The 25,463-nt window shown below is 40.2% G+C and overlaps 2 protein-coding genes across 5 annotated transcripts in view; both read left to right on the top strand.

Moving 5' to 3' along the window:
* Positions 1 to 14,176, top strand: part of pcnx1 (pecanex 1) — a 37,935-nt gene extending 23,759 nt beyond the window's left edge. For 3 of the 4 annotated variants that reach the window (XM_063497389.1, XM_063497388.1, XM_063497387.1), the window contains 23 exons: positions 699 to 870; positions 1,747 to 1,857; positions 2,070 to 2,161; positions 3,339 to 3,448; positions 3,812 to 3,917; positions 4,031 to 4,123; positions 4,294 to 4,444; positions 4,571 to 4,712; positions 4,837 to 5,014; positions 5,163 to 5,271; positions 5,453 to 5,582; positions 5,682 to 5,740; positions 5,917 to 6,132; positions 9,316 to 9,569; positions 9,657 to 9,887; positions 10,298 to 10,398; positions 10,644 to 10,794; positions 10,898 to 11,128; positions 11,226 to 11,500; positions 11,600 to 11,778; positions 11,854 to 12,284; positions 12,484 to 12,624; positions 12,913 to 14,176. In XM_063497389.1, coding sequence (XP_063353459.1) covers positions 699 to 870; positions 1,747 to 1,857; positions 2,070 to 2,161; positions 3,339 to 3,448; positions 3,812 to 3,917; positions 4,031 to 4,123; positions 4,294 to 4,444; positions 4,571 to 4,712; positions 4,837 to 5,014; positions 5,163 to 5,271; positions 5,453 to 5,582; positions 5,682 to 5,740; positions 5,917 to 6,132; positions 9,316 to 9,569; positions 9,657 to 9,887; positions 10,298 to 10,398; positions 10,644 to 10,794; positions 10,898 to 11,128; positions 11,226 to 11,500; positions 11,600 to 11,778; positions 11,854 to 12,284; positions 12,484 to 12,624; positions 12,913 to 13,053 — 3,804 coding nt within the window. In that variant the 3' untranslated portion in view covers positions 13,054 to 14,176. Of the gene's footprint in view, positions 1 to 698; positions 871 to 1,746; positions 1,858 to 2,069; positions 2,162 to 3,338; positions 3,449 to 3,811; positions 3,918 to 4,030; positions 4,124 to 4,293; positions 4,445 to 4,570; positions 4,713 to 4,836; positions 5,015 to 5,162; positions 5,272 to 5,452; positions 5,583 to 5,681; positions 5,741 to 5,916; positions 6,133 to 9,315; positions 9,570 to 9,656; positions 9,888 to 10,297; positions 10,399 to 10,643; positions 10,795 to 10,897; positions 11,129 to 11,225; positions 11,779 to 11,853; positions 12,285 to 12,483; positions 12,625 to 12,912 lie in introns of all 4 variants that reach the window. The other variant, XM_063497386.1, reaches the window with a different exon arrangement.
* Positions 14,177 to 16,042: 1,866 nt separating this feature from the next.
* Positions 16,043 to 24,427, top strand: lgmn (legumain). The gene is made up of 14 exons (XM_063498031.1): positions 16,043 to 16,149; positions 16,420 to 16,588; positions 16,791 to 16,888; positions 19,178 to 19,259; positions 19,380 to 19,462; positions 19,578 to 19,653; positions 20,134 to 20,196; positions 20,334 to 20,400; positions 20,965 to 21,083; positions 21,626 to 21,715; positions 21,918 to 22,121; positions 22,230 to 22,400; positions 23,409 to 23,476; positions 23,997 to 24,427. The coding sequence occupies exons 2-14, from the start codon at positions 16,442 to 16,444 to the stop codon at positions 24,031 to 24,033; spliced, it is 1,305 nt and encodes a 434-aa protein (XP_063354101.1). The 5' UTR covers positions 16,043 to 16,149; positions 16,420 to 16,441; the 3' UTR covers positions 24,034 to 24,427.
* The last annotated feature ends 1,036 nt before the right edge of the window (positions 24,428 to 25,463 follow it).

Below are 25,463 nucleotides of genomic sequence, written 5' to 3'. Positions count from 1 at the left end.
TCTTTTATTAATGCAGCTCATACTCAGCTGCAGGCACAAGCTTTAAATAGCTGGTCAGAGTTTAGACCACAGCTCACTCTCTTACTCTTTGTCTCTGTCTCTGTTTCTCTCTCTCTCTCTTTCCCCCTGGGTGTCCTCTCATCTCACCTCAAGGACTTTTTTCCTTCCCATTTCTCGACATTTCGGGGTGGGGAGATAAAAAAAAAAGAAGTATTTTTAATCTGATTGGTGGTGTGTGAACTGTCGCTGCCTCCCAGAGTAGAAAAGCAGGACATCTTATAGCCTCTTGGGTTGCAACCTGCACGCTGCAGATATGCATCCTCCTTCTCCTGTGAAACCTTACACTTGATGCTATTTCTGTTTATACCTGTGTCACTCTCCATGGGGCTGATATAACACTGACGCCTTTAAGGAACGATTGTTAGAATGATCGTTGTATTATACTTGGCAGTTACTGTTTTTTGCTGTTGTCCAAGGTTTAAACAAGTGCGCACGCTAGCATTATGGCTTTTTATCTTGCTTAATAAATACTATGACAACAGACAATTGTTATTTAGAAAGAAAAATGTAAAACATTAGGATTTCTCTCCTTTTTTGCTTATTTTAATACACAGGGTATGTCTTACTGAGCTATATTGAACCACAAAAAAATGTTTCTTTAATGATCCATTTGTATCCTCATACCCTTGTCCCTGCAGGGCCATAATCGTATCATAGCGTACAGCCGGCCTGTCTATTTCTGCCTGTGCTGTGGCCTCATTTGGCTGCTCCACTACGGCAGCCTGCGGACCACTTCCTCCCGCTTCAGCCTGTATGGAGTCGCACTCACCAGCTCCCTGGTGCTCACCTCTGCCAGGGACCTCGTCATAGGTGAGTACACTACCTTGTTACTTCTTTGTACTCTGTGAATAACAATCGGTGTTTAAAACAAAGCCTAAGAGAAACATGCCAAAATGCTAAATCCTCTATGTTTTAGAAGTGATTTAGTGAAAGCGGGTGACGTAGCAAGACAACTTTGAGCAGCACAGTTTGGGTGTGTATGTGTGGAAAAGCTGGAGGCTGAATCCAGGCCAAGAAATGCTTTAAAAGTTATAAGTAAACATATTAAAGGCCCTAAAAAGTTTGCTTATGCTGCAAGTGGCCATAAGCACTTTATCTGATAAAATATTAATGACTAAATAAGGAACTTTCAAAGCTGACAAAAGCATTTTTTGAAAAATTTATTGAGAATATTAAGAGTTAAGTTTCAGCACTCATCTGATGTAGAATTCCTGGTGTGAGCAGTAATAACCAAACAACCCAGCAGCTGTCATAAGATGTTGAAAGTGTTTCAAAGTATGGAAGCACTGACAAAATAGCCCGAGTCCAGAAATCTCTAAAGTAACCCAAATGGTTCTAACGTTTCCCACCATTAATAAGAAGATATATAAAATAGGTTTCTGGGATCTGATCCATTGATTGTGCAACAGTCATAAAGTGCAGACTGTGTGTGAGCAACAAATCTCTACTAAAAACAATTTTTTTCTTTTGGTTTATATAGATATTAAATGCTCTTTTCATCAACCCATAATCGATAATTATTGCTGCATTGTCCTTGGAGACGTTGCTGTACACTATTAGGAACCAGTAATATTTGAAGTGAACCGCAGGTTATTGTTTCCTGTGTGTGAAAGGTGATCCCTGCAAATTACAGAATTATAGGATGATAAATGTGTTTAATTTTGCTTTGCTTGCTTCTCCCTGCAGTCTTTACTCTGTGTTTTCCCATCATCTTCTTTGTGGGGCTGCTGCCACAAGTCAACACGTTCGTCATGTATCTCTTCGAGCAGCTGGACATCCATGTGTTCGGGGGCAATGGTGAGTAACTTTTAGATACACAACTTCTCTGCAGGGGTGACTTTGACCTCTACAGGATGAGACGTCAGACGCTTATCCACGTTGCTTTACCTTATACATTATGATATACCAGGCATCATAAGAGGCCACTGTGCTGATTTGCATTCTGCCTGCCCTTGTTGCTGTCAGTTTGAGTGCTCTCATTGCTGGCATCCTCCCTGTTCCCTTTGCAGCCTCTACAAGCCTTCTGTCAGCACTGTACAGCATCCTGCGCAGCATCGTCACTGTCGCTCTGCTTTACGGCTTCTGCTACGGAGCTCTGAAGGTGAGCGCAAACAATGCCTAATAACGACTAAACACAAAGTGCAAGTGATGCTCAAGGGGGAGTGTATTCTTGATCTACAATGTTAAAGATACCAAAACAAATTCGTATTTTGTTGAGGTAGTGACAGTAAATGGAAAAAGAAGTACCTGATTCTTGTTCTTGGCGTTTGAGGAGAACATGAATGATTGTGTCGAATTTCAATCCAACTAGTTGTTGTCAACATCACTCGACACTAAAAACTGTGAAGCTCAGTTTGCAGTAGAGAACTTATTGTGGAATCGCCAGGATACACTACTTGTTATTTATTGTCCTAATTCATTATCCTTTAATTATCCATGTCTCCTCGCTTCCCTCACTTGCTTCTCATCCTCCAGTGAGCATGGGAGAGAGATGTGATGAAGAGACACAACCATAGTTGAGAAATTCTTACTCGTATAGCATCAGTTTTAATCGCTGTATTGATGTTTTGCACATCTGAATTACCTTTAAAACTGACAAGTACAAATGTCCATAAAACGTATTTTTTCCTTACAAGGCCTTTATTCACATATATAAGTAAAGCATCATTACTGTACAGTATACCTAACTACATAAAGGTGTGGGTCTTATATATAAAAATAAAAACAAGACTAACTGTTGCTTTCCGTGATGCCAAACCACATTGCAAACGTGTTAGATTTAACACATGAAACAAGAAGGTATATTAAACAGAATCTCCCTATGTCGCTATGTTCTGTTATACTGGCTGCTGGTCTTTATCCATAGCACTACAAAGTAAGCCTCATGGGAATAAGCTGCGTCACATGTGGAAGAGCAACATTTAAAATTATGCAGATGTAGCCTATGCCACATAGAGGCTACATTTGTTCATGCTCACTCCTAGCTCTCCAGAAGCCTCTTCTCTATGTCCTTTTAATCTGCTAAAAGATCTGTCATAATGTTGGAGGAAGAGATTTGTGGGTCATGGCAGGATAGAGGATACACAGAACCATAATATAGCATATTGAAAAGAAGCTATTGTCAGGATTCGTCTTGGAATGTTTCATGGTAGTCCATCCAGTAGTTTTGGAAACATCAGGCATCTACATGAACAATAAACTGTATGTATGTGTAAATATACCAGCAACATAAGGTCAGACACCCAGAAGTGTGTTAAATCCTTGATACTGTGTTTCAGGAGACCTGGGAGCCTCATCACATCCCTGTGCTATTTTCTGTATTCTGTGGCCTCTTGGTGGCAGTGTCTTACCACCTGAGCCGGCAGAGCAGTGACCCCTCTGTCCTCCTGTAAGTTTACAGACGTGCACCACAGCTTTGCTTTGTATTAAAGCAAAATTCACATATTACATGATTTTAAAACCAAAACTGGTCCTAATGGTTGGATGGGTGAAAATCACTTATCTGGTTCAAAAAAGGATTTTCCATTAACTGCTTCATCCGTTAAGAGTTATGTGTGACCTTTCTACTCAAACATATTCTGTGGATTATCTTAGATATGGATTTCCTGAAATCAGTTCAAATAGCTTAAAACTGCTTCACCAAATAGTTGTGTTAACAGATGATGACTCTGCGATCCTTCTGATTGTATAATCCCTCACAGGAGGTTGATGGCCTTCAAACCGGTAATATTTTCTGCTCTTTGATTTACAGCTCGCTGGTACAGTCCAAGATTTTACCCAATTTAAGAGACAAAAATCCAGAAGACCCCCTGTCAGAGGTACAGGACCCTTTGCCAGAGAAACTTAGGTCTTCAGTGGTGAGTATACATCAATTTTAGTTGTTAAAATTGTTGCACAGTTCTAATTTTCAGTCTAAAATAGTTTTTTTTGTTTCTTTGATCCCTTAAGTGTTTCTTTTCAAATGTTTTAGAATGAGCGTTTGCAGTCCGACCTGATCGTCTGTGTGGTCATTGCTGTCCTTTACTTCGCCATCCACGTTAGCACAGTATTCATAGCGCTGCAGGTACAGTCATTTCTTTGGTTTTGAAAACAGAAAATCAAATGTAATGTGTGCTGTATTGTTACATTACATATTCTTTTAACACTCATGATGATCTAGTCAGTTATTGTCTCTTGTTCTTAAAACCAGTGGACACAAACTGTAAGCATTATTGCATCTCCATGTTCCCGCAGCCTTTCCTCAGTTATGTCCTGTATGCTCTGCTGGGGACGGTGGGGTTGCTCACCCACTACCTGCTGCCTCAAGTTCGCAAGCAGCTACCCTGGTACTGCTTCTCTCACCCTCTTTTAAAAACCAAGGAGTACTACCAGTTTGAAGTCAGGGGTAAGTACAGTGAATTTGAGTCACATGGGGGGAATCAGAAAAATAATTATATTTATATTTTATTTTGTCTTTTTTTTTTTCTTCATTTTCTTCAGCATCTCAAATGCTCTTCCTCTCTTTTGTCAGATGCAGCCCATGTAATGTGGTTTGAAAAGCTGCACGTGTGGCTGCTGTTTGTGGAAAAGAACGTTCTCTATCCACTCGTTATTCTCAACGAGCTCAGCGGCAGCGCCAGAGAGCTGGCCAGCCCGAAAAGACTCGACACCGAGTGAGGACTCCGTTGTTTCTCTTTGTGACTCTTTCTCTGATTTCTATCAGCTTTTTAGAGTGATGCAAGTTTGAATGCGTGGTACTTAAACAAAACAAAAAAATTTTCTTTGCTGCTGCTCCAGAATCGGCGCACTGATGATCACAGTGGCAGGCCTGAAACTGCTTCGCTCCTGCTACAGCAGTCCTACCTACCAGTATGTGACGATCCTCTTCACTGTCCTCTTCTTCACCTTTGACTACCGTCATCTGTCGGAGACGCTGTTGCTTGACCTCTTCCTGATGTCTATCATTTTCAGCAAGGTGAGAGAAACGTATTTAAATTATTTGAACAACTATTCTGATTAACTGCAAGACACATGCATACATATCATATCACAGGTGGATGATTCATATTACTGGTTTCTTGACTGTTTCATTCTGGGGGGTTTTTTGTTTGTTTGTTTTTAAGATGTGGGAGCTGTTCTATAAGCTGCACTTTGTTTACACCTACATCGCCCCCTGGCAGATCACGTGGGGTTCAGCCTTCCACGCCTTTGCTCAGCCCTTTGCCGTGCCTCGTATCCTTTCACTGCTGTCTCTTATCACAGCATACTATAGACTGAGTCACCAGTTTCTTATGTTGGTCTGCAGCACTGCAGTAAATTCTTCCTGTTATAACATGTTAAGTGTTTTGTTTTTTGAGGCTGTAGTTTTTCTTGTAGCAAGTTGTCAAATGACCTTGACCTGAGGCCTCATCAGACTCTGCCATGCTGTTTGTCCAGGCTGTAGTGTCAGCAATCTTCTCCACCCCCCTCAATCCCTTTCTGGGCAGCGCCATTTTCATCACTTCTTATGTCCGCCCTGTCAAGTTCTGGGAGAGAGACTACAAGTGAAGAGTTTTTTTTATTTTTAAACATTTTAATGTCAAATACACTTTGACACTTTCTTGCACTTCTAAAATGTGTTGCTCTTTTCCGTTTTTTTGCAGCACTAAAAGAGTGGATCACTCAAACACTCGACTGGCCTCTCAGTTGGACAGAAATCCAGGTGACGACATGTCTTTTGGTTAAAACTGTAACCAGAGAATTGCTTGTTTAAATGTTGATATTTAATTGGGGCAGACTTAAATCCTCAATGTGTCCTAGTGATCACACTGGTTACACAATAAAGCAGTGACGTGTGATTTATTAATGTACTTTACTCCTTCCTTCATCTGTCCTCAGGCTCTGACGACAACAATTTGAACTCCATCTTCTATGAGCACCTGACCCGCTCCCTGCAGCACAGCCTCTGTGGAGACCTCCTCTTGGGCCGCTGGGGAAATTTCAGCACCGGGGACTGTTTCATTTTGGCTTCTGACTACCTGAACGCGTTGGTGCACCTCATAGAAATTGGCAACGGCCTTGTTACCTTTCAGCTTCGAGGGCTGGAGTTCAGAGGTGAGGAGATCCATTTGTAAAAAGTGTTGAACCAGCTGTTGCAGGAATTCAGTCACTAATTAAAGACAATTAATTATTAACAAATGTGTTGTAGTGCAAGAAATGAAGGTTAAAAGAAATTCAGAAAACAGGTGTTTCACTACAGCTAATATGATCAGTCTTATTTGTTTCCAAGTAGAATCCCAAGTGACTAAAATATTATAAACAATCTTCAAATGTAACCTTATTTGGGTCTTGTCAACCTAACCAAGATCATGTGGTCTAACGTTTTGTAAGTGTTTGTAAAAATGTATTTTATGACTTTTTAGTGTACCTCATTAAACATTATTTTCAAGTGTCAGGTCAGACCTGTGGCCCATATCACATCTCTTCTTTTACTCTTCACACTAAACGGGCTGTATGTATCGTTCAGTTAGTTTTAGAGCTTTGACAGCTGTGTCAACATTATAAGTAGAATTAGTATATATAAGTGTGTGTGTGTGTGTGTGTGTGTGTGTGTGTGTGTATGTATGTATGTATATATGTATGTATGTATGTATGTATATATATATATATATATATATATATATATATATATATATATATATATATATATATATATATATATATATATATATATATATATATATATATATATATATATATATATATATATTAGGGGTGCAACGATACACAAAATTCACGGTTCGGTTTGATACTTTGGTGTCACAGTTTGATATTTTTTCAATACAAAAAAATGTTCATGCCTTTTTAATTGGTCATTTATTAAAATTATAAATATATATTTTAACTCAAAAGTACAGTTTTTAAATTTAATGTTGCTGAAACAACAAAATAATAAAAAAATCTATCTGATCGAGAAATCACTCATCTTTGGAAAAGAGAGTTTATTACAGAGAAATGGCTCTTTGTTGTTTTTGTCTGATTCCACTTGTCTTTAATCTCGTTAAAATGACATTAACGCCATAACGCGGCAAATCTCCGCGTATGACGCGCTTACAACAATACTCGTATCGATATTGAACTGTTCGATACAGTGCTTTCGGTTCGGTACGCATATGTATCGAACAATACAAACATTTTTATTTATTTTATCAACTTTTCTTCTGACGATGCTGTCTGTTTTGAGCGCTCAGTGGATCTGCGTTCGACTACTCCGCCTAGGCTGCACTGTCGAATGCAGATCCACTGGGCACAGCGCAAGCTAGCAAGACAGAAGCTAAGCTCGTTGCAACATGGCAAATTGAACCTCCCCCACCCTCATTCAGATCTGGCGTTTGGAACTATTTTAGTTTTCATGTGAAGTATGACCCTGATGGTAAGCGCATCATGGACAAAAGTAAAACAGCATGTCGGATGTGCCACGCAATGCTCAATTGGTGGGAACTAGTGCGTAAGCGCAGTTAGCTTGTTAACGTGTTGACGCCGTCCAGCCCCACGCACGGGGCGATCCGCGGTAACTCGCTAACGGAGATTTGCCGCGTTATGGCGTTAATGTCATTTTAACGAAAATTAACGCTGACAGCACTAGTGGGAACACAACGAATATGACTGCACATTTACGCCGACATCATCCTAGTGCAAAGACAAGTGGAATCAGACAAAAACAACAAGCACGCATGCTACAAACTTTACCCGAGTCATTTAGACAGCCGTTAGCACATGATTCTCAGCAGCATATTAAACATATCAGGTCCCCAACCTGATATGTTTAATATGCTGCTGAGAATATACCCCAGAAGAAGGGTTCAGTATAGCTTTTATTTTGGAAAGAGCCATTTCTCTGTAATAAACTCTCTTTTCCAAAGATGAGTGATTTCTCGATCAGATAGATTTTTTTATTATTATTATTTTGTTGTTTCAGCAACATTAAATTTAAAAACTGTACTTTTGAGTTAAAATATATATTTATAATTTTAATAAATGACCAATTAAAAAGGCATGAACATTTTTTTGTATTGAAAAAATATCGAACCGTGACACCAAAGTAAAGATTTTTATATTTCCACATGAACAAAAGTATTGTCCTACACCTCTTAATCTTATAATTCAGGCCTTTTCAGTCCCATGGCCATAAGTGTATAATATTAAGCACCTAGCCATTTGTCTTAACAAACGTTTGTGGGTCGTTCTAAAGAACTCACTGGTTTCAAGCATGGTACTGTAGAAGGACGTCACTGCTGCAGCAAAACATTTCGTGAAAGTTCTTCCCTCCTGGATTTTCTACAATCAACTGTAAGTGTATTATTGCAAAGGGGAACCGTGTAAGAACCACAGCAACTCAGCCATGAAGTGATGACATGGAGTTACAGGGTGGGGTCACTGAGGGATGTAATGTGTAAAAGTTGCAAACGCTGTGCTGACTCAGTAACTGCAGAGCTCCAAACTTCCTCTGCCATTACGATCAGCATGAAAACTGTGGACAAGAAGCTTCATGACATGAGTTTCCAAGGCCAAACACCTCCTGTAGGAGTACTGTGTAGGTGGCCCAGTATTTTTGTCCATGTAGTGTAGCAGCACAAAGCTAACTTTAAAATTGTGAAGCCAGTTCCCATCGTAGTTCTACCATAGAGCAAAATAAATGTGACACGTATTGGCTTTAAAGTGTGTTTGGCATTTCATAGATCTCCAGTTTCAATCTCCATTCATATTTGTACACCTGTTTTGTTTTTTTGTTTCTGTTTTTTTAAGGAGGTCAAACTAAACCCCAAGAATTATTTACAAGTACTACTTGAGATATTTCATCAAAGTGGCATTCCACTGTATTTGTTTAGTCATTCTTATCTCCTTCCCAAACACACCTGGTCGTGCTTTATCATCAGCGTGACTTTGTTTTATTCAGCCTGAAGCTTTGTGCTGCAAATAAACCTGCTGAAACATTAGCCGAGAGCATGTGACAGAGTGAACATTTCATAAAATTGGAGGCACACCCCAAAGCATGACACTCATCACCAGTTTCTGTCAGCAGCTTTGTGTTTATTACAGAGTATCTTCCTTCTGCCGGTTTATTGGATTAAAGCTCTAGTGATAAAGTGATTAATCAACAAGTTAGTTAACAGAAAATTATAGGTTGAACTATTAATGATAATCACGATTCTCTCACTCGGCGCACTTTACCGGACTGAACTGGAACGGACCTGTGTCCCACACAGCATCATTAACATGCTGACTTTTCCTCCACAGGAACTTACTGCCAGCAGAGGGAAGTCGAAGCCATCACTGAAGGGGTGGAGGAAGATGAGGGCTGCTGCTGCTGCGAGCCAGGCCATCTCCCTCACATCCTATCCTTTAATGCTGCCTTTGGGCAGCGCTGGCTGGCGTGGGAGGTGCTGGTCACCAAATATGTTCTGGAGGGCTACAGCATCACTGATAACAGCGCTGCCTCCATGCTGCAGGTGTTTGATCTACGCCGCATCCTCACCACCTACTATGTCAAGGTTTGTGGGATGACACGAGAGAAGAATGTTTTAGTGCAGTGTGGGATTTCTAAAAGTTCTAAATGCATCATCCCTTTCTGTGCTCAGGGTATCATCTACTATGTGGTTGCTTCTCCTAAACTGGAGGAATGGCTGGCTAATGAGACCATGAAAGATGGCCTGCGGGGATGTGGAGAGAGGAACTATGTCGATCTGGATCCCACTTTCAATCCCAACATTGATGAGGACTATGACCACCGGCTTGCGGGCATCTCCAGGGACAGTTTCTGTGGTGTCTATCTGGGCTGGATCCAGTACTGCAACTCCCGAAGGGCCAAGGTAATAAGGCCTTCAATTCTGCTTGTGGAACAGTTATTGTCCCCCAAATGGCATAAAGGAGGCAGCAAGCTATTGGTCTTTTTTTTTTTTCAGCTGTACAAGCAAAGCATATTTCATTGCATTGTCACAATAAATTAAAAAATATTCTAATAGCATGACAGTGGCAGCTTAAGATCTTCAAAGACTTTAAATCCCTTGAGCAATTTGATTTTAATCACTCTTTAAAAAGTCATTGCATCTCGTTAATGCCCAAAGGGATCCTGTATTTGCGTCAGTTGTTGTCAGATGATATGGGGGGTTTTTTTAAATAAAAAACTGAGTGGGGGGGATCACAAAGACATATTGAAAATATTTGTATTTGGAGATAAAAGCTGCCCTCTAAAATCTTTCATGTTTTGCTCGGATTGTAGCCACTGGACAGTGAGAAAGACTCGCCTCTGGTGCTGCTCTGCTTTGGACTGTGTGTGCTGGGAAGGAGAGCTCTGGGAACTGCAGCCCATCATATGTCCAGGTTATTTAGTAATTGTTATTGTATTGTGAGTGAATGAGTTCAAATGTGTCATGTACTGAGAGTAAACAGCAACAGGAGGTTGACTTGTTGTGACAGTTGTTCCTGTAGTTTTCCTGTTTAGCTTTCAAAAGCACGTCTTTCTAAGCATAAATGCACTCATTGTCTTTTCCTATTTTCTCTCTGTCTGTGTGAGCCAGATAAAGAGTACCGACTAATCTTTTTTTTTCTTCTTCTTTTCATCACAGCAATCTGGAGTCCTTCCTTTATGGACTTCATGCTCTTTTCAAAGGAGATTTTCGCATCTCTTCAGTGCGAGACGAGTGGATCTTTGCAGACATGGAACTGCTCAGGAAAGTTGTGGTGCCTGGTATCCGAATGTCTCTCAAACTACACCAGGTGAGACCCTGAATGTGGCCCCACTGAGCCCCCTACTGAGACAAAAACTGTCCTAAACCCTATACTCAACTTTATCTTCTCAACTTTTTTTTTTCCCCCTCAGGACCACTTCACGTCCCCCGACGAGTACGATGAGCCAGCAGTTCTTTTCGAGGCCATCTCCTCTCACCAGCAGAACCTGGTCATCGCTCACGAGGGGGACCCTGCCTGGAGGAGTGCCGTGCTGTCAAACGCCCCGTCGCTCCTAGCTCTGCGCCACGTCCTGGACGAAGGAACCAACGAGTATAAAATTATAATGCTCAATCGGCGATACCTCAGCTTCCGGGTTATCAAGGTGGGTCTGCAACAGAGTCAACAGACTGCACAGAACGGTTTAATGATACTCACTCTAAGCCGGGTTATTTAATGCAAACTTGTGAATTTTGCTGCAGGTAAATAAAGAATGTGTCCGAGGACTTTGGGCAGGGCAGCAGCAGGAGTTGGTGTTCCTGAGAAATAGAAATCCAGAGCGTGGGAGCATCCAGAACGCCAAGCAGGCTCTGCGTAACATGATCAACTCTTCTTGTGACCAGCCTATTGGATATCCAATCTACGTATCCCCGCTGACAACCTCCTACTGCAACTCACACCCACAGCTTGGACACATCCTGGGAGGCCCCATCAGCATCGGAAACATCCGCAACTTTATTGTCAGCACCTGGCACAGGTTTGCTGGATTTCCTATTGTGTTGTTCTTCTCTGTTGAGTATTTCTTCTGTATATTTTGGGTCTGCGTTGAGATTAATATGAAGATTTCTCTTGTCAGATTACGGAAAGGTTGTGGTGCAGGCTGTAATAGTGGCGGAAATATCGAGGATTCAGATGCAGGGGGTTTGTCCTGCGGCAGTGGGAATGGGACAGGTGGCGACTCTCAGCAGAGCTCAATATCTCAGGGGGGCACCTCAGGACCTCCCCCTCCTCACTCATACCAGCCACACACTCTGGGTGAGAACTACTGCTCCTCTGTCACATTTTGCCTTTAACAGCACAACTAACAGCAATTCTCCCCTTTGTGTCCAGGCACCAGTCAAAGTTCCCAGTCGGTTCAGTCGGGTTTGGTGCGCCACTCTCCCGCCCGGGCCTCCGTGGCGAGCCATTCGTCATCATACCGCTATGGCAGCAGCCGCCACTCCTCGCTTCGCACCTCCACCACCGGCCTGGAGCCCTGTCGACGTTCCTCTACCAGCCAGCTGTCTCTACGCACGCTCCCTACATCTCTGCAGCTCCGGCTGGGCTCGACCTCTGATCCCACTGGCCCTTCGGCCTCCCTCTCCAGCCACAGCATACCTCCCTGCAAACGCCACACACTGGTAGGCCTACTGGGCAACGATGGCCTCTGCAACACCGTGACAGACCCCCTCAGCCAGCACCATCACCATCATCAACACCTACAGCAACACAACCCCACTGTCTCCACAGTACGGAGAGATGACATCTCCTACAGAGTGCAGGTTTGTAAATACTCTGTTCTGTGTATCCACAGCAGCAAAAAAAGTCCTGATATAACTATTTTTATTTTTTATTGTTCTCCACTTTATCCTCTGTGTGTTTGTTTGTGCGTGCAGTGTCAGTGATTTCTTTCTAGTAAAAGCCCTCAGTCCCTTTGTGGTTACATAAGTTTTTACACACTGGTCCGTGTCTTCACCTCAGATTGTGGACGTGAGTCTGGTGCTGGAGAACATTAACTTATCGAAGCGGAAAGAGCTGCAGTGGCCAGACGAAACCATGAGACTGAGAGCAGGAAGGACCTGCTGGAGAGACTGGAGCCCTTTAGAGGGCATGGAAGGGCATGTAAGTGTGTTCTCACAGATGTTACCGAATCAGTAAAGTGTTTCCCTTTACTCATCTTCACACACAGATGAAGTAAACTCTAGGTAATGTAAATATGTTGCTATAGTTTGCCTCATACGCTCACTTTACACACCCACTCACCTCTGGTGCTATAAATGTGATTTAGCAATTATTATCATGCTTGCACATGCCCTATTTTTTTGCCCTGTAACACCCTTTCTGACCTACTTGTTCTGTCATAAGTGCTTCATAAATTTTATTGAATGTTTCTTCTATTGCCCCCTGCAGGTGATTCACCGGTGGGTGCCTTGTAGCCGAGACCCAGCCAATCGCTCCCATATAGACAAAACCATCCTGCTGGTACAGGTGGAAGATAAGCTAGTGCCCATTATTGAGACTGGGGTCATTGAGTTGGGCGCAGAGGTTTGAGGATAAGCAAGCACACAAACACAAACAGACACTTACACGCACACATATACCCCTGCGCGCTTGCGTGGAGATGAAGTCAGACCTTCTTCTGGCTTTTAACAGGAGGCTGGAGACAAACAGGAAATGGGAGCTCTCCCCCCTCCCCCGTTCCTTACTGCTGAGGGGGAAAGGAAGCCAGGGAAATGTGCAAGCACAGGCAGAGTATACATTTATCCAATGCTTTCATCGACACTCACATCCACAATATCTGCCTTGCTTTGCGTCTCAGAAATGCTGCATGACAGTAAACAACCCTTAAGTTAGTTCTTGCTACTGGTAATTAATTTCTATGCATTTCCTTTTCTTTTTTTCTTTTGGAAATCCTGACAGAGCTGTGTGTAAGGAGCTTGTGGAGCTCTTTCTTCTCTCTTGTTTGTCCTCTATTTGCCAAATAAGTTTATTGAATATCTGCTATGGATTCATACATGTGAAATCCTTATGTTTTTTATTTTTTGTTTTTTGCTGCCAAGACTACAAAGAAAGTTGTGGTGCATAACTGACAGAAGTCAGAGACTCGATGTTGTCCTCAACACCCTCTGTTTCATTGTTGTCATTCCGTTTGGATTAGTTTGAAATTTGCAAGATTAATTTACGCCTAAGAAAAAAAGAACTTGCACTATATATATATATATATTTTTTTTTAATTTACAGTGATGGACTACAATCTTTAGATAAATTCACATTTTATTTATTACAGATTCTGAATGGCCATGGTTACAGATGCCTTGGGAATGGAAAGAAAAATGCAATCATTATTCTGTTTTTGGCCATTTTTATTTTAATATTTTATGTTTGATAAACTTGAAAATAACTTTTTACTGTATATGATTATATCTATATCTATATATATTTACACAAATATATATATAATTGTCAATGTATAAAAGATTTTGTTTTCAATATTTATTACTGTGAATACGGTATTTACACTTTGTTACATCTTCTTTTTTTTTTCATTTTGGGACAAAGATTAATGTACAAAGGACCATTGGTTGAAAATGAGATGCCGCAATTTCAGTGGACTGTTTCTCTATTTAACTTAATTCTTTTCTATATGGAGAAATAAAAGTTTGATTTATTGCTGTCTTTGATACTCTGAATGATTTTATTCATGAGTTTATTTTCAAAAGAACAACCTAAACAACTTTATCATTAAAGAAGCTCTCTTCTGCTTTTCTAATTGTTCTGTGCCATGCAAAAGTTTCAACCCACCAATCATATCTTTTATATTTTGTTTCCAAGGAGACAGACTTTCTTATATAAGTTTTTCATTTGGACATTGGCTGCTTTTTCAGTCTGTGAAACTCACTCATTATTTTCAGTCCAGTCCTTGTTCTTGACCATTTTCAGATCAGTATTTTACATAAATCATTCAAGCATAAAAATGGTACCTAATTTAAAGGCTGAAACTAGTCTTGTTTACAAATAACGGACATCTTGACAAAGAACCAATTTTAAATTCTGTCTTTGTACGCTTTAAACTGTCAGCCTGTCACAAAAGCAGAATTTGTTCCCATTTCTTTACCTGAATCTATGAAAATTGCCAAAGGAAACGCAGTTGGACAAATATAAAATAGTGTTTTTGCACCAACAAGGGGATTTCCAAAAACCTGTTTGCTTACAATTAGCATATTTTATGGTGTGCAGTTCATTTAAAAAAAATCAAAGAAAATTGCTAGTTCTTCCTTTTTCCTACCGTCTTAAAAAAATATTTGCAGCAGATGAACAGTGTCAGAAAGTCATGTCTTTAATAAATTGGGGGGGGAGATATCCAACAAAGATCTAACATAGGCCCTGAGAGATAGCTCTTGTGTTGATCCAGTTCACTGAAGCCTCATCAATAGGATGGCTGTCAAGGAGCCATTCTTAAGGCACAGGCAGAAAAGGCTGTGGTATGGCAAATTAAACAAGAACTAAACTGAAAATCAGCGGGAACAGGTCTTGTGGAGCGATGTCATAGACTGACCTCCTTAGAGTCCAAACCTCAACATTACCGGAGCAGTTATCCGTAACATTTTATTCGATGGTATTTGATGGTTTGGGCCCCAGGAAGGCTAGCAACCACTGTTGTGGAAGCTAATGGGGTTCCTTATAAATAAACAAATAAACAAATCTAGGCAGCAACATCAAAAGAAGAGCTTTGAATTAATTCATTATGTCAGTCCTGGCCATATTCAAGTTGCCTGGATAACTATTCCTGAATACCACTTAAAAGAAATTACAATAAGAGAGCTCTGGATGTTGAAGAACAAAGGTGGTCATAGGAAATATTTGAAGCTTGATAGAATTGTATGAGTTAAAATCTCAGACTTCTTTAAACCATTCTTTCAGAAAGTTTTTTTTTCTTCTTCATTTGGATCTCTGATGTTAAAGAGCGGTGATTTCACTGATTTGATAATGTTAAGGGCACAGCTTTAACTGTGAAAACAAGCCCACCGACCTGCTCTTCCAACCTTAATGACGGGCTGCAACAAGCCTGAGTCTAACATTATACCCCATATATGGAAAATATGGGGTAAAATTCCCACTTTTAAGCAGAAGCTGAGCAGTCATAATTGTGTCAGTAAGCATAAAATCAAACTTGTGATCAGCACGTGGATTGAATTTTATATTTATGGTTTTGCTGTAGTATATAAAAGGGTGATTAAAATGAAGTGAAAGAGATAGTAACCACAGAGAGAAAATAGGACAAAGAAGTAGAAGTGATCATTCAAAAGGAAACACAAAATTACCTCAAAGCCAAATTAAAATATAATAAAAATAATAACAAAAACCGATGTCCAAGGAGATTATGGTGTTTTGAAATTACATCCAAAACATAAATGCCTTTATGCTTGTGTTATAGCCTTATAACATAATAGTGTCACATGACGGAGAGCTGTTACCTTACTCACATGATTTACAGTGAGCCCCGCCCCAGAGTACTCTGATTGGCTCCCGTAGAAGACGATGCCAACTGTTTTCCCCCCGACATTAAATATAACTGTGGAGTGCCGCTGAGGATGTGCGTGTAGTCGGTTCGTTGCCCCCTTCCTCGTCTAACAACGCAAAGAAAAGGTAATAAAATATGTTTTTGTCTTCCTTTCAAACTTCTAGGACTGAGCGGTGTGTCTTAATAGCTTTAACTCACTCCGAGTGTTTTTTTAAAAGTCCATGTTTTGCGAAGCTTGTTGTGCTACTGATGGCTAGTTAGCTTCCCAGAATTATCAGGTGAGACGTTTACGTGTTTTTATTTTTTTCAGTTTTCCGTGTTTGTTGCCACCTCGGTAAACATAGCTGAAATCTAGAAGAGGATCTGAATATTTTTCCCTACTGTCATCCATCCAGGAATCCCACAGAAAGCGAGGAGATGTGTCGGTCCGTCCTATTCGCCCTGCTCGGCCTGACAGCCGGGCTCGTTATCGGGTTTCCCACCCAGGAGGAGGAAAACAGTGGCGGAAAACACTGGGTGCTTATCGTGGCTGGCTCCAACGGCTGGTACAACTACAGGCACCAGGTGAAACTGCGACCACAGTGCGAGCTATGCATGACTCATTTGTTTTCTCTCATGGTTTTTGATAAGCACCGCTTTAACCTCTGATAAGCTACTTCCTCTCCCAAGTGCATGTTTTCCAATTGCTCCTCCCGCTGCTTAAAAGGCTGCATACTGTGATAATGTGGAGCTGACCTCCGAATCTTTTGCTCTCCTGCTCGCTCAGGCCGATGCTTGCCATGCCTACCAGATTGTCCACAAGAATGGCATCCCCGACGAGCAGATTGTGGTTATGATGTACGATGATTTGGCTGGAAATGAACAGTGAGTTGGCACTTTTGTTTCTCTGTTGTAGATGCTTGTTCATACTTCTTCTTTCCTTAAAATGTTTGACACAAACTCATCCTAATTTTAGTAGCTGTTGACCTTAGTAGGCTATTAACTATTAGTAAGATATAGCACACAAAAACTAAATCTTAAGCCAGAAAAGGCTGTTTGTAGGCCCTGTTACAGCTGACTCAAATTCAAGAGTCTCTGCTGTCATTATGCATGCATAACAAAAGTCTAGCTTTACTATCTCACATGCTGCATTACATTTACATAACAGATAAATATACTGATACATGTATCTGCTGTGTTTGTTTATATATACATACAAATACACGCATACACAAGAATATTGTACATTAGCACTGAATATGAGTTATTATAAACTATTTATATATGAATATGTGTAATGTATATATCTTAGGGTGAATTTGAGCAATAGGATAATGCACTTTACATGAGTTACTAAATATATAATGTATAAATGTATCCATATATTCCTGAGGAGCATAAACATGTGGAATTGAGCAGGAGAATATATCACATTAGGGTTATAAAGTCATTTGACAGCTATGTTCAGCAAGAAGCCTGAAATAATCTTCAAGTCTCTGTGTGAGGATAGCTTTGAAGCACCTTCAGAGTCTTTGTGGATTTCCCCTTCACTCTTTGCACAGTGAGTAGGCTAAAGATGAGCCAGAGATGGTTTTGTGCTGTTTTCACAACACACCTTGGTTGTGAGGATGCATCTATAGAAGTTGTTAAGCAGTTTTTGGAGGAGTTTGGCTTAGGAAAGGCACTCTGTGATGGTGACTTCTAGGAACCTAAAGCTGGAGACTTTCCCCAGCTCTCTATGGTGTCAAACTGTGAATCTCCTCCCTGTATAAGACCGACTAACACTGTTTCATCAGGATCACAAAAGACAAAGACAGAAAAGTAACTGCTGACAATCCAGTTGTTTGCTAAATGACCTTAAATCGCCTTCAGCTTTGGTGACTGACTGACATAAACAAACAAATCAGAGCAACCATTGTAGACACTGAACAACAGGATTTTTTTTAATATTCTGAATGAATTCTTGATGTTTAAAAATGCTCAGAAGATTAAATTACTCTTGGATCTACTTTTTCAAAAAATAAAAACAGCTCTATTGTCAGTCATTACTTTTTTGTCTTCGTCTTTTTTGATTCTGATGGAACATCTTTAGTCTGTCTCATGGAAAACTAACAGTCTGCTGGCATCATCTTTGGAGATAGTGGTGGGTTTCAGGGTTTTTGCAGGAATTTCCCAATCAGATCAAAAAGCTGCATTGGCATTCCTCCTGTCACTGTGTTGCAGGGCCCTGCATCACTCAGAAAAACAGGTTGAGTGAATGAGTCGTGCTGAGAGGAGTCACGACGAAGGTGCTTCCATAGAAATAGTCTCGGAGTTATGTTACTGGCAGAGGAGGGGTAATGTAAGGAGATGTGTTGGTTGCAGGAATCACAATGGCAGTTACATAGTGGGACGCAATGTAAAACCCAGCTTTAGCAGTGATTTGAGAGAGTTGGCCTGTGCTACTTAAATTTCAGTGCCAGCCGACTTGCACATGTAGTTAGCTGTTACTTTAATTAGAGATACTTTAATATATTTGCAGCTGTTTACAACAAAGACTTTTCACTGTGTTTTGCTTGAAGTTTACCAGGCAGTCAATCGAGTCATTCTTTCAGGTTCATTTCAGACATTTAGTAAAGTTTGTGATAGAACTTTCTGATAAATGGGAGACATATGTTCATCATGTTTCTGGTTGTTTTGGATCATAACCCATGTGTAGACATGTTTATTCAAGTTGACAGACACGATGCACGCTGAGTAAGGCTGTTATGCTGTTATTGTTAACTGTTCCCACACCTTAAAATGTTCCATGAATGTCAGTCTGCTTTGTTTGTTGAGAGTTTGAGAGACATTATGCAATATGGAAATTTTTTTTTTTTTAATATCCGTGTCACGCTCTTGTATCACTGCCATTGTAATCACAGACTGAGCATCTGGTTAATAAATACCTAGCTACAGAATTGTAAAAAAGAAAGACAAACTGTACCTATCCGTGCGCAGATATGTATACCATAAGATTTCACTATAAATGTTATTCATTGATTTATTTTAACATCTGTGGTGTCATATTGTTTTGTGGCTCTGTCACCAGATGAGTGAATCATTGTTATCCATCTGTTTCCCTTTTATCTCACAAAGTGTTTTATCAGCTATTTGCACTTCCTTCTGTGTGTCTGAATCATGTTTTTCTTCCAGGAATCCTACCCCTGGGATACTGATCAATAGACCAAATGGCAGTGATGTGTACAAGGGAGTTCCTAAAGACTACATCGGGGAAGTGAGTGCTTCAGTGCATTTCTATAAAAGATCAACTGATTTCAATATTTTCCAGACGATTGTTTGAAGAGGTTTCTCTGCTGAAAGCAAACTTTGTGGGTTGATGTGTCTGTTATTGCAGGATGTTACCCCAGAAAACTTCCTGGCAGTGCTGAAGGGTGATGCCTCAAAAGTCAAAGGTGGCTCTGGAAAAGTGCTGAAGAGGTAAGTGGCTAAAAAAACAGGAAGTAACGAGCGCGTGGCCGAACAACAATTAATCTGGTTTATATACCTTTTTTTTTTTTTGTCCCTGTTAATTTTGTTCTCATTTTCCCGGCAGTGGACCCAATGATCATGTGTTTGTTTACTTCACCGATCACGGAGCACCTGGTATTCTGGCATTTCCCGCCGATGAGGTGAGTACCTTTTTGTTTTTTGGTTTTGTTTTGGTTTTTTTTAAACTTCCTGGCACTGCAACAACCACAGACAGGTTACACCAGATTCACAAAGAGCCTCATTGCTTCACAATCACTTTGATATGTCTGGGTTGGGTTTGTTTGGTTTTTTTTCAATTTTTTTTTAAATTTAGTGAAATATCTAATTATTAGATGGAATATTATGAAAAGATAGCAATCGCCGCATTGAGGTCAAACACAAATGGTTAACACAATTTGTGAACATTAACCTTATCATTGCAATCAGCATTGTTAGTGTTTAACTTGTCAAACCAGGGAGACATCCTCACCAAGTAAATTAACCGTGTTTTGGGACCTTACATATCTCCTAATTTGCTGATAAATCAGTTTTTATGTTTGCAGTGCATGCCATCACGGTGCTCTAAGAAACACTAGTGTATAATTGTGGTTAATGCAAATTTGTCCCCTCTCTGTCTGCAGCTCCATGTTGAAGACCTTCAAGCAGCCATTACATACATGCACGACAACAAGAAATACAAAAAGGTGATGTGATGTTTGATATGTACCGTACAAGTGTGGGCACGTCCCGCAGTCTAAAATTCAGTTGATAAAGTGTTGATGTAGCTGTGCTGATGTGTAAGGTCATAACATATGTGTTTGGTCCACACACACACACATAGATGGTGTTCTACATTGAAGCATGTGAGTCCGGGTCAATGATGAACCACCTGCCTACTGACATTGATGGTGAGTTGAACTTTATCAGCAGAATTACTTTCCAGTACAAAAATGATGAACCAGCATCAAGTGATGAGAGCGAAACTGATGCTGGTCTATGCTTTTGATGGGATCAGACTAGGATCATGTGATTTTATTTGTCATGCTTTAATTTTTTTTTTTTTAAATCGTCCTTGTGTTACGCTTCGTGTTATGTTGACTAGACAGATGTTAGGTCCGTGGTTTGAGGACTTCTGCTTTTGACTTTTAGTCTTTTGTAAGAATCCATTAAATGCTGAGGTCAGCAGCCCAGCTTGTGTTCATCTTTAAGCACAGTTACTGTGTCGGACATCAAGTGATAAACAGAACCGGACCTGCACATGACATTGATCAAGATTCTTCTTTGATTGTTTTCAATGAATGTCTGTTTTTGATGAGTCCAAGTGTAAAGCAGTTACTGAAATTTGTGTTTAGATCTTCAGTTACAACCTTCAAATTTTTCTGAGGCTGTTAAACAGATTAGCGAGCGACCTTTAGAGCTGCCTAGTGTAAAACTAAAGTCTCCTAACATGAGAATCTCTGTGTATTCTTCAGTGTATGCCACCACAGCAGCCAACGCTGAGGAGTCCTCTTATGCCTGCTACTATGATGAGAAACGGGACACCTACCTGGGTGACTGGTACAGCGTGAATTGGATGGAGGACTCTGATGTGGTGTGTGATTATCTTCCTCGTTTGTGTCCAAATCACAGCTGCTAATATTTATTCATTTTTGAAAAATATTTTAAAAAGAAAAATGTAATTGTTGTCTGTGATATATTGTGACACTGAAGTTCAGAGTATCTTGTGTGGTGGCTTTAACACATCTTATAATGTTTCGACTTCAGGCTGCAGGGATGCAACATTTAGTTACATTTTTAGGTAGGTGCACATCGGATTATGGTGTAGATGTAGATTTCATCCAGAAACATGAATCCACTGAAATAATGAAAAAGGAAGAAACGGTTAACGTCTAAGATTGGCAGGAAAAGGAAGTGATAAACGTCTCCAAACGTAGCAGCAGAACTTTTGTTTTTAACCAGACCCGAGTACTTTGCATAAGTGTGTAACAGCAGAACAGAAACCTGACCATGAGACAGTCAAACTGCCACACATTATTTTACGGAACAAATTCACTGACTCTTCATGTGACTGTTATTTTGGAAGCATTTTGTCACGTTCACTTTTTTTTTTTTTTTCTGTCTTTGTGCATCCAGGAGGATCTGACAAAAGAAACATTGCTACAGCAGTTTAAGATTGTGAAGAACCACACAGACACGAGCCACGTCCAGCAGTACGGAAACAAGGTGAGAGCAAGAAGGCTGTGCAAACTGAACGAAATGCTTCAATGAGCACTTGTCGGTTCTAGACCAAAGAAATTTGAGGGGGAAGTAGTGTTTTATTTTAAGTTGGAATGACTTGCAGAATGTGTTCATGTGTGCGAGTGAAAAACAAAAAAAAAGTTTGTTTCCTCCTTCTATTTTAACGCTTGTACATCTTTCTCTACAGACTTTGGCCCACATGAAAGTTGTACAGTTTCAGGGTAATCCCAAAGCAGACAGTCCAGCTCCGATGAACCTGCCACCCATTACAAACCTGGATCTGACCCCGAGCCCTGACGTTCCTCTGGCCATCCTGAAGAGGAAGATGATGGCCTCCAATGACATCAATGTGGCACGGGGCCTGCTCATGGAGATCAGTGCCCACCTCAAGGTAAAGACTGACAAAGCTTTCTAATGTTTGTGGCAGTGTGGCAGTACACTGAAAATCCATTTGATGACAATTTACCATTAAAGATTGTGTGAACCTTTGTGTGTGTAGATCAGGGACGTGATGGCCGACACTATGCGCAAAGTGGTCGAGAGAGTCGTCGGCAATTCGTTCAAGGCCAATGATATGTTAAACAGCAGAGCTGACCTCTCCCAGCATCAGTGCTACAAGGCGGCAGTGAAGCACTTCAAACACAACTGCTTCAACTGGAGCAAACCTGAGGTAGAGCCACACACTATGAGTCTTTAAGCTCCTTTTTAACAGACCCAGGACATCCCATTGCAGTTTACAGAGTGTTGGTGATTCATATAAAGCCATTAATAAATGAGTCACCATTGTGGCCACATTTCAAGCTTACAGTAGAATTTCATTCTCATGCCTGGACTTTGGTTCTCCTTGTAAAGGGGAAGTACCAGATCAGTTTCACATGCTATTCATCAGCAGGTATCATACTCTCATTCATCAGCTCTTTTGCATTCAGCTGACTCTAATCCAGACACTCTGAGAATAAGCTTGAACTCCCACTCACAGTTCTATGAAAGCCATGTTAAAAGCTTCACACAGTAAGCATATTGCCCACTGTGATCTCTGATTATTTAAGTTCAGGATAAAGGAAAATGGAGGAAAAAATATATAAATAATAAGGTAAATTAAAAGTAATATCACTCAATAAAGTAATAAATAATGAAAAAAAATCACATGACTAAGATATTAGATTGACTTGCTGAATAATACTGAGAAATATGTTAATTACATGTAAAAAAAATCAGTATTAGTTGGATTTTTAAAACAGAATTGAGCAGTAAATGTTGTTTCTCTGTTCATCATGGTTGTCACACCATCTGGAAGTGAATGATCAGAAATACTTCAATTCAATTCAGTTTAATTTATGTATTGCCAAATCCCAACAGTATTTGTCTCGAGGCGCTTATTATAAGGTAAAGACGTCACCAGAATACAAAGTCACAATCAGTAACCTCCGTAACACTAATTGTCATCTCAGTGACTGGGAAAGCCCTTAATCACATGATTGAAACTCAGTATTTTCCCAGGTGCTTTCACGCAGCTGTGTGCTTTTATTCTGAAAGCCTTCTTTTGTTTTTTCTGGAAAGTTTCTGACGTTTAAGGGCATCAGATAAAACAAGAGGAAGCTGGTGAACATTTGAAGATTCATGTAAAACACAGACTGTGGTGACGTTTCTGACGTGTGACGATTTGATTTCTTTCCAGTACGAATATGCCCTCAGACATCTGTATGCGCTGGTGAACCTATGTGAGGGAGGATATCCTGCAGAGAGGTATAGACCAGTTCTCATTTAATCTAACCACTTACCTGAGTTTCTGTTCTCTTTGTTTTTTCTCTCTAATTCAATGTCAGTCATCTGATTTGGGGTATTTTTATATATATGCAGTATGTGAATTCAAGCTGATCTTAACTCAGATTTTAGTCGATTTGTTTCTTGTAAATAGAAGTAGCTATACACTAGTACGAAACCTTTGCACCATTTAAATGTGGCTTTTTTTTGTTTGTTTGTTTAAGACTCTCCTGTCTGTTATCAGTGTGTTATCAGTGGGTTTTGCTGTGTTTTTGTCAAGGGGAAAGCTGTTTGAATAAATCATCTTGGTCTCTAGGAACATATGAAGTGAATTTTTCACATCAGTCCTTAAAAACAACATTTTTGACAGATAATCAATAGTCACAGCCGATAATCAGTCATATTTCTTACTGAAAAGTGATAAAGACACTCTGTTTCTTGTGGACATATATTTTTTGGTGATCTAATACTAAGGTAATCTTGTTTTGTTGTCTCTCCGCAGCATCCAGCAGGCCATGGACACCGTGTGTGGCCACTAAAAGGATTTCTGTGAAACCATCAAAGCCTCTGGTTCTTCCGCTTGAGAAGCTGAGAAAACTGAGCTTCTCTTTGCACCACTTGGGAATCAGTCGGATGTGGAGCTGACGTTATTGTCTTATGAGCACACTATAAATTTTAAAGTCGTTTTTGATTTTACTGATTTTTCTTTTCTTTTTATGATGACTTCACAGTGAAGAGCGTGCAAGACTTTTTATTGCTACCCGTTTTGTTTTTAGAACAAAATACACAATTATATAATGGACTGCAAATAAAATTGTTTGCTAAGCTTTATTTGTGGTATTGTCAAGGGCAGACCACCAAACAATGAATGTTAAGCCTCAAGAGACTTTTTTGTGACACTGCTGGGAATAAAATCCGATGGAGCAAAGGTGACATGCTTTCTGGATGATATTTCTAATAGCTGCTGTTTACTATTTCAGCAGCTAACCTCAGAAGGATTTCTTTTCCAGATAATTCTGCATTTCTTATGATCAGAAACCTTTAAGTTTGCACACCACTGTGTGATAGATACATAAATACAACCATATCCTCTTTGGCTGTGAACTGCTGTGAGCTTTAACAGGATTTTGGACTCCCTGTGATCTTGATTTTTAACAGCTGATAGTTTATTACAGGATACCAATGAACCTGAGAGCAGGTCTATATTTACAGAAACAGAACAGAGACTGTGGGGTCATCAGAGATCAGGTGAAAGGCTTGAGATTGATCAATTAAAAACAAACTTGGTTATACTACAGCATTGGGGCTATTAGTATCATTGATTTATGTAAATTCCTTTAAAAACATATTTTAAAGGAATTTCCTCATTTTCCACTGCAGAAAGAAATCTAAATAAAGTAAAAATGCACTCACTAAACATTGCTAATACTGGCTTTGACTCTTTTCTGCCTTCAGAGCTGTTTTAATTCTTCATGGCACAGATTTATTAAGGTACTGGAAGCAAACCTCAGAGACTTTGGTCCATATTGTCATGATAAAATCACATAGTTGCTGCAGATGTCGGCTGCACACCTGTAATGCAAATCTGTTGTTCTAAAATGTCCCAAAGGTTGTCTGTTGGATTGAGATATGGTGACTGTGGACACCATTTGAGTAAACTATTTTCAAGGAACCAGTTTCAGATGATTTGAGCTTCATGACATGTTACCCTGCTGGAAGCAGCTATCAGAAGATGGGTAAACACTGTGCTGAACTGGTACTAAGAGGGCCAAAGATTGCTGACAAAAACTCCCTCACACCACGACCAGAAGGCTAAACTGTCAGTTCAAGGCAGAATGGATCAGCTTTCATGTTGTTCACGCCAAATTCTGACCTTGCCATCTGAATGTCGCTCTCATTAGACAAGACAATGTTTCTCCAATCTTTTGCTGTCCAGTTTTGGTGAGCCTGTGGGACTTTCAGTCTAAGT

The sequence above is a fragment of the Pelmatolapia mariae genome, linkage group LG16_19 (assembly GCF_036321145.2).
Source record: "Pelmatolapia mariae isolate MD_Pm_ZW linkage group LG16_19, Pm_UMD_F_2, whole genome shotgun sequence".
Lineage (NCBI taxonomy): Eukaryota > Metazoa > Chordata > Actinopteri > Cichliformes > Cichlidae > Pelmatolapia > Pelmatolapia mariae.
The sequence above is the reverse complement of the archived record's forward strand: the minus strand, read 5'-3'. Positions and strand labels throughout refer to the sequence as shown.

Excerpts from the sequence above, each read along its gene's own strand:
- lgmn (XM_063498031.1), top strand. The coding sequence starts at position 16,442 with ATGTGTCGGTCCGTCCTATTCGCCCTGCTCGGCCTGACAGCCGGGCTC. Across the intron at positions 16,589-16,790 it reads GGTACAACTACAGGCACCAG|GCCGATGCTTGCCATGCCTA; the intron begins GTGAAACTGCGA and ends CTGCTCGCTCAG. Across the intron at positions 20,401-20,964 it reads CCTGCCTACTGACATTGATG|TGTATGCCACCACAGCAGCC; the intron begins GTGAGTTGAACT and ends TGTATTCTTCAG.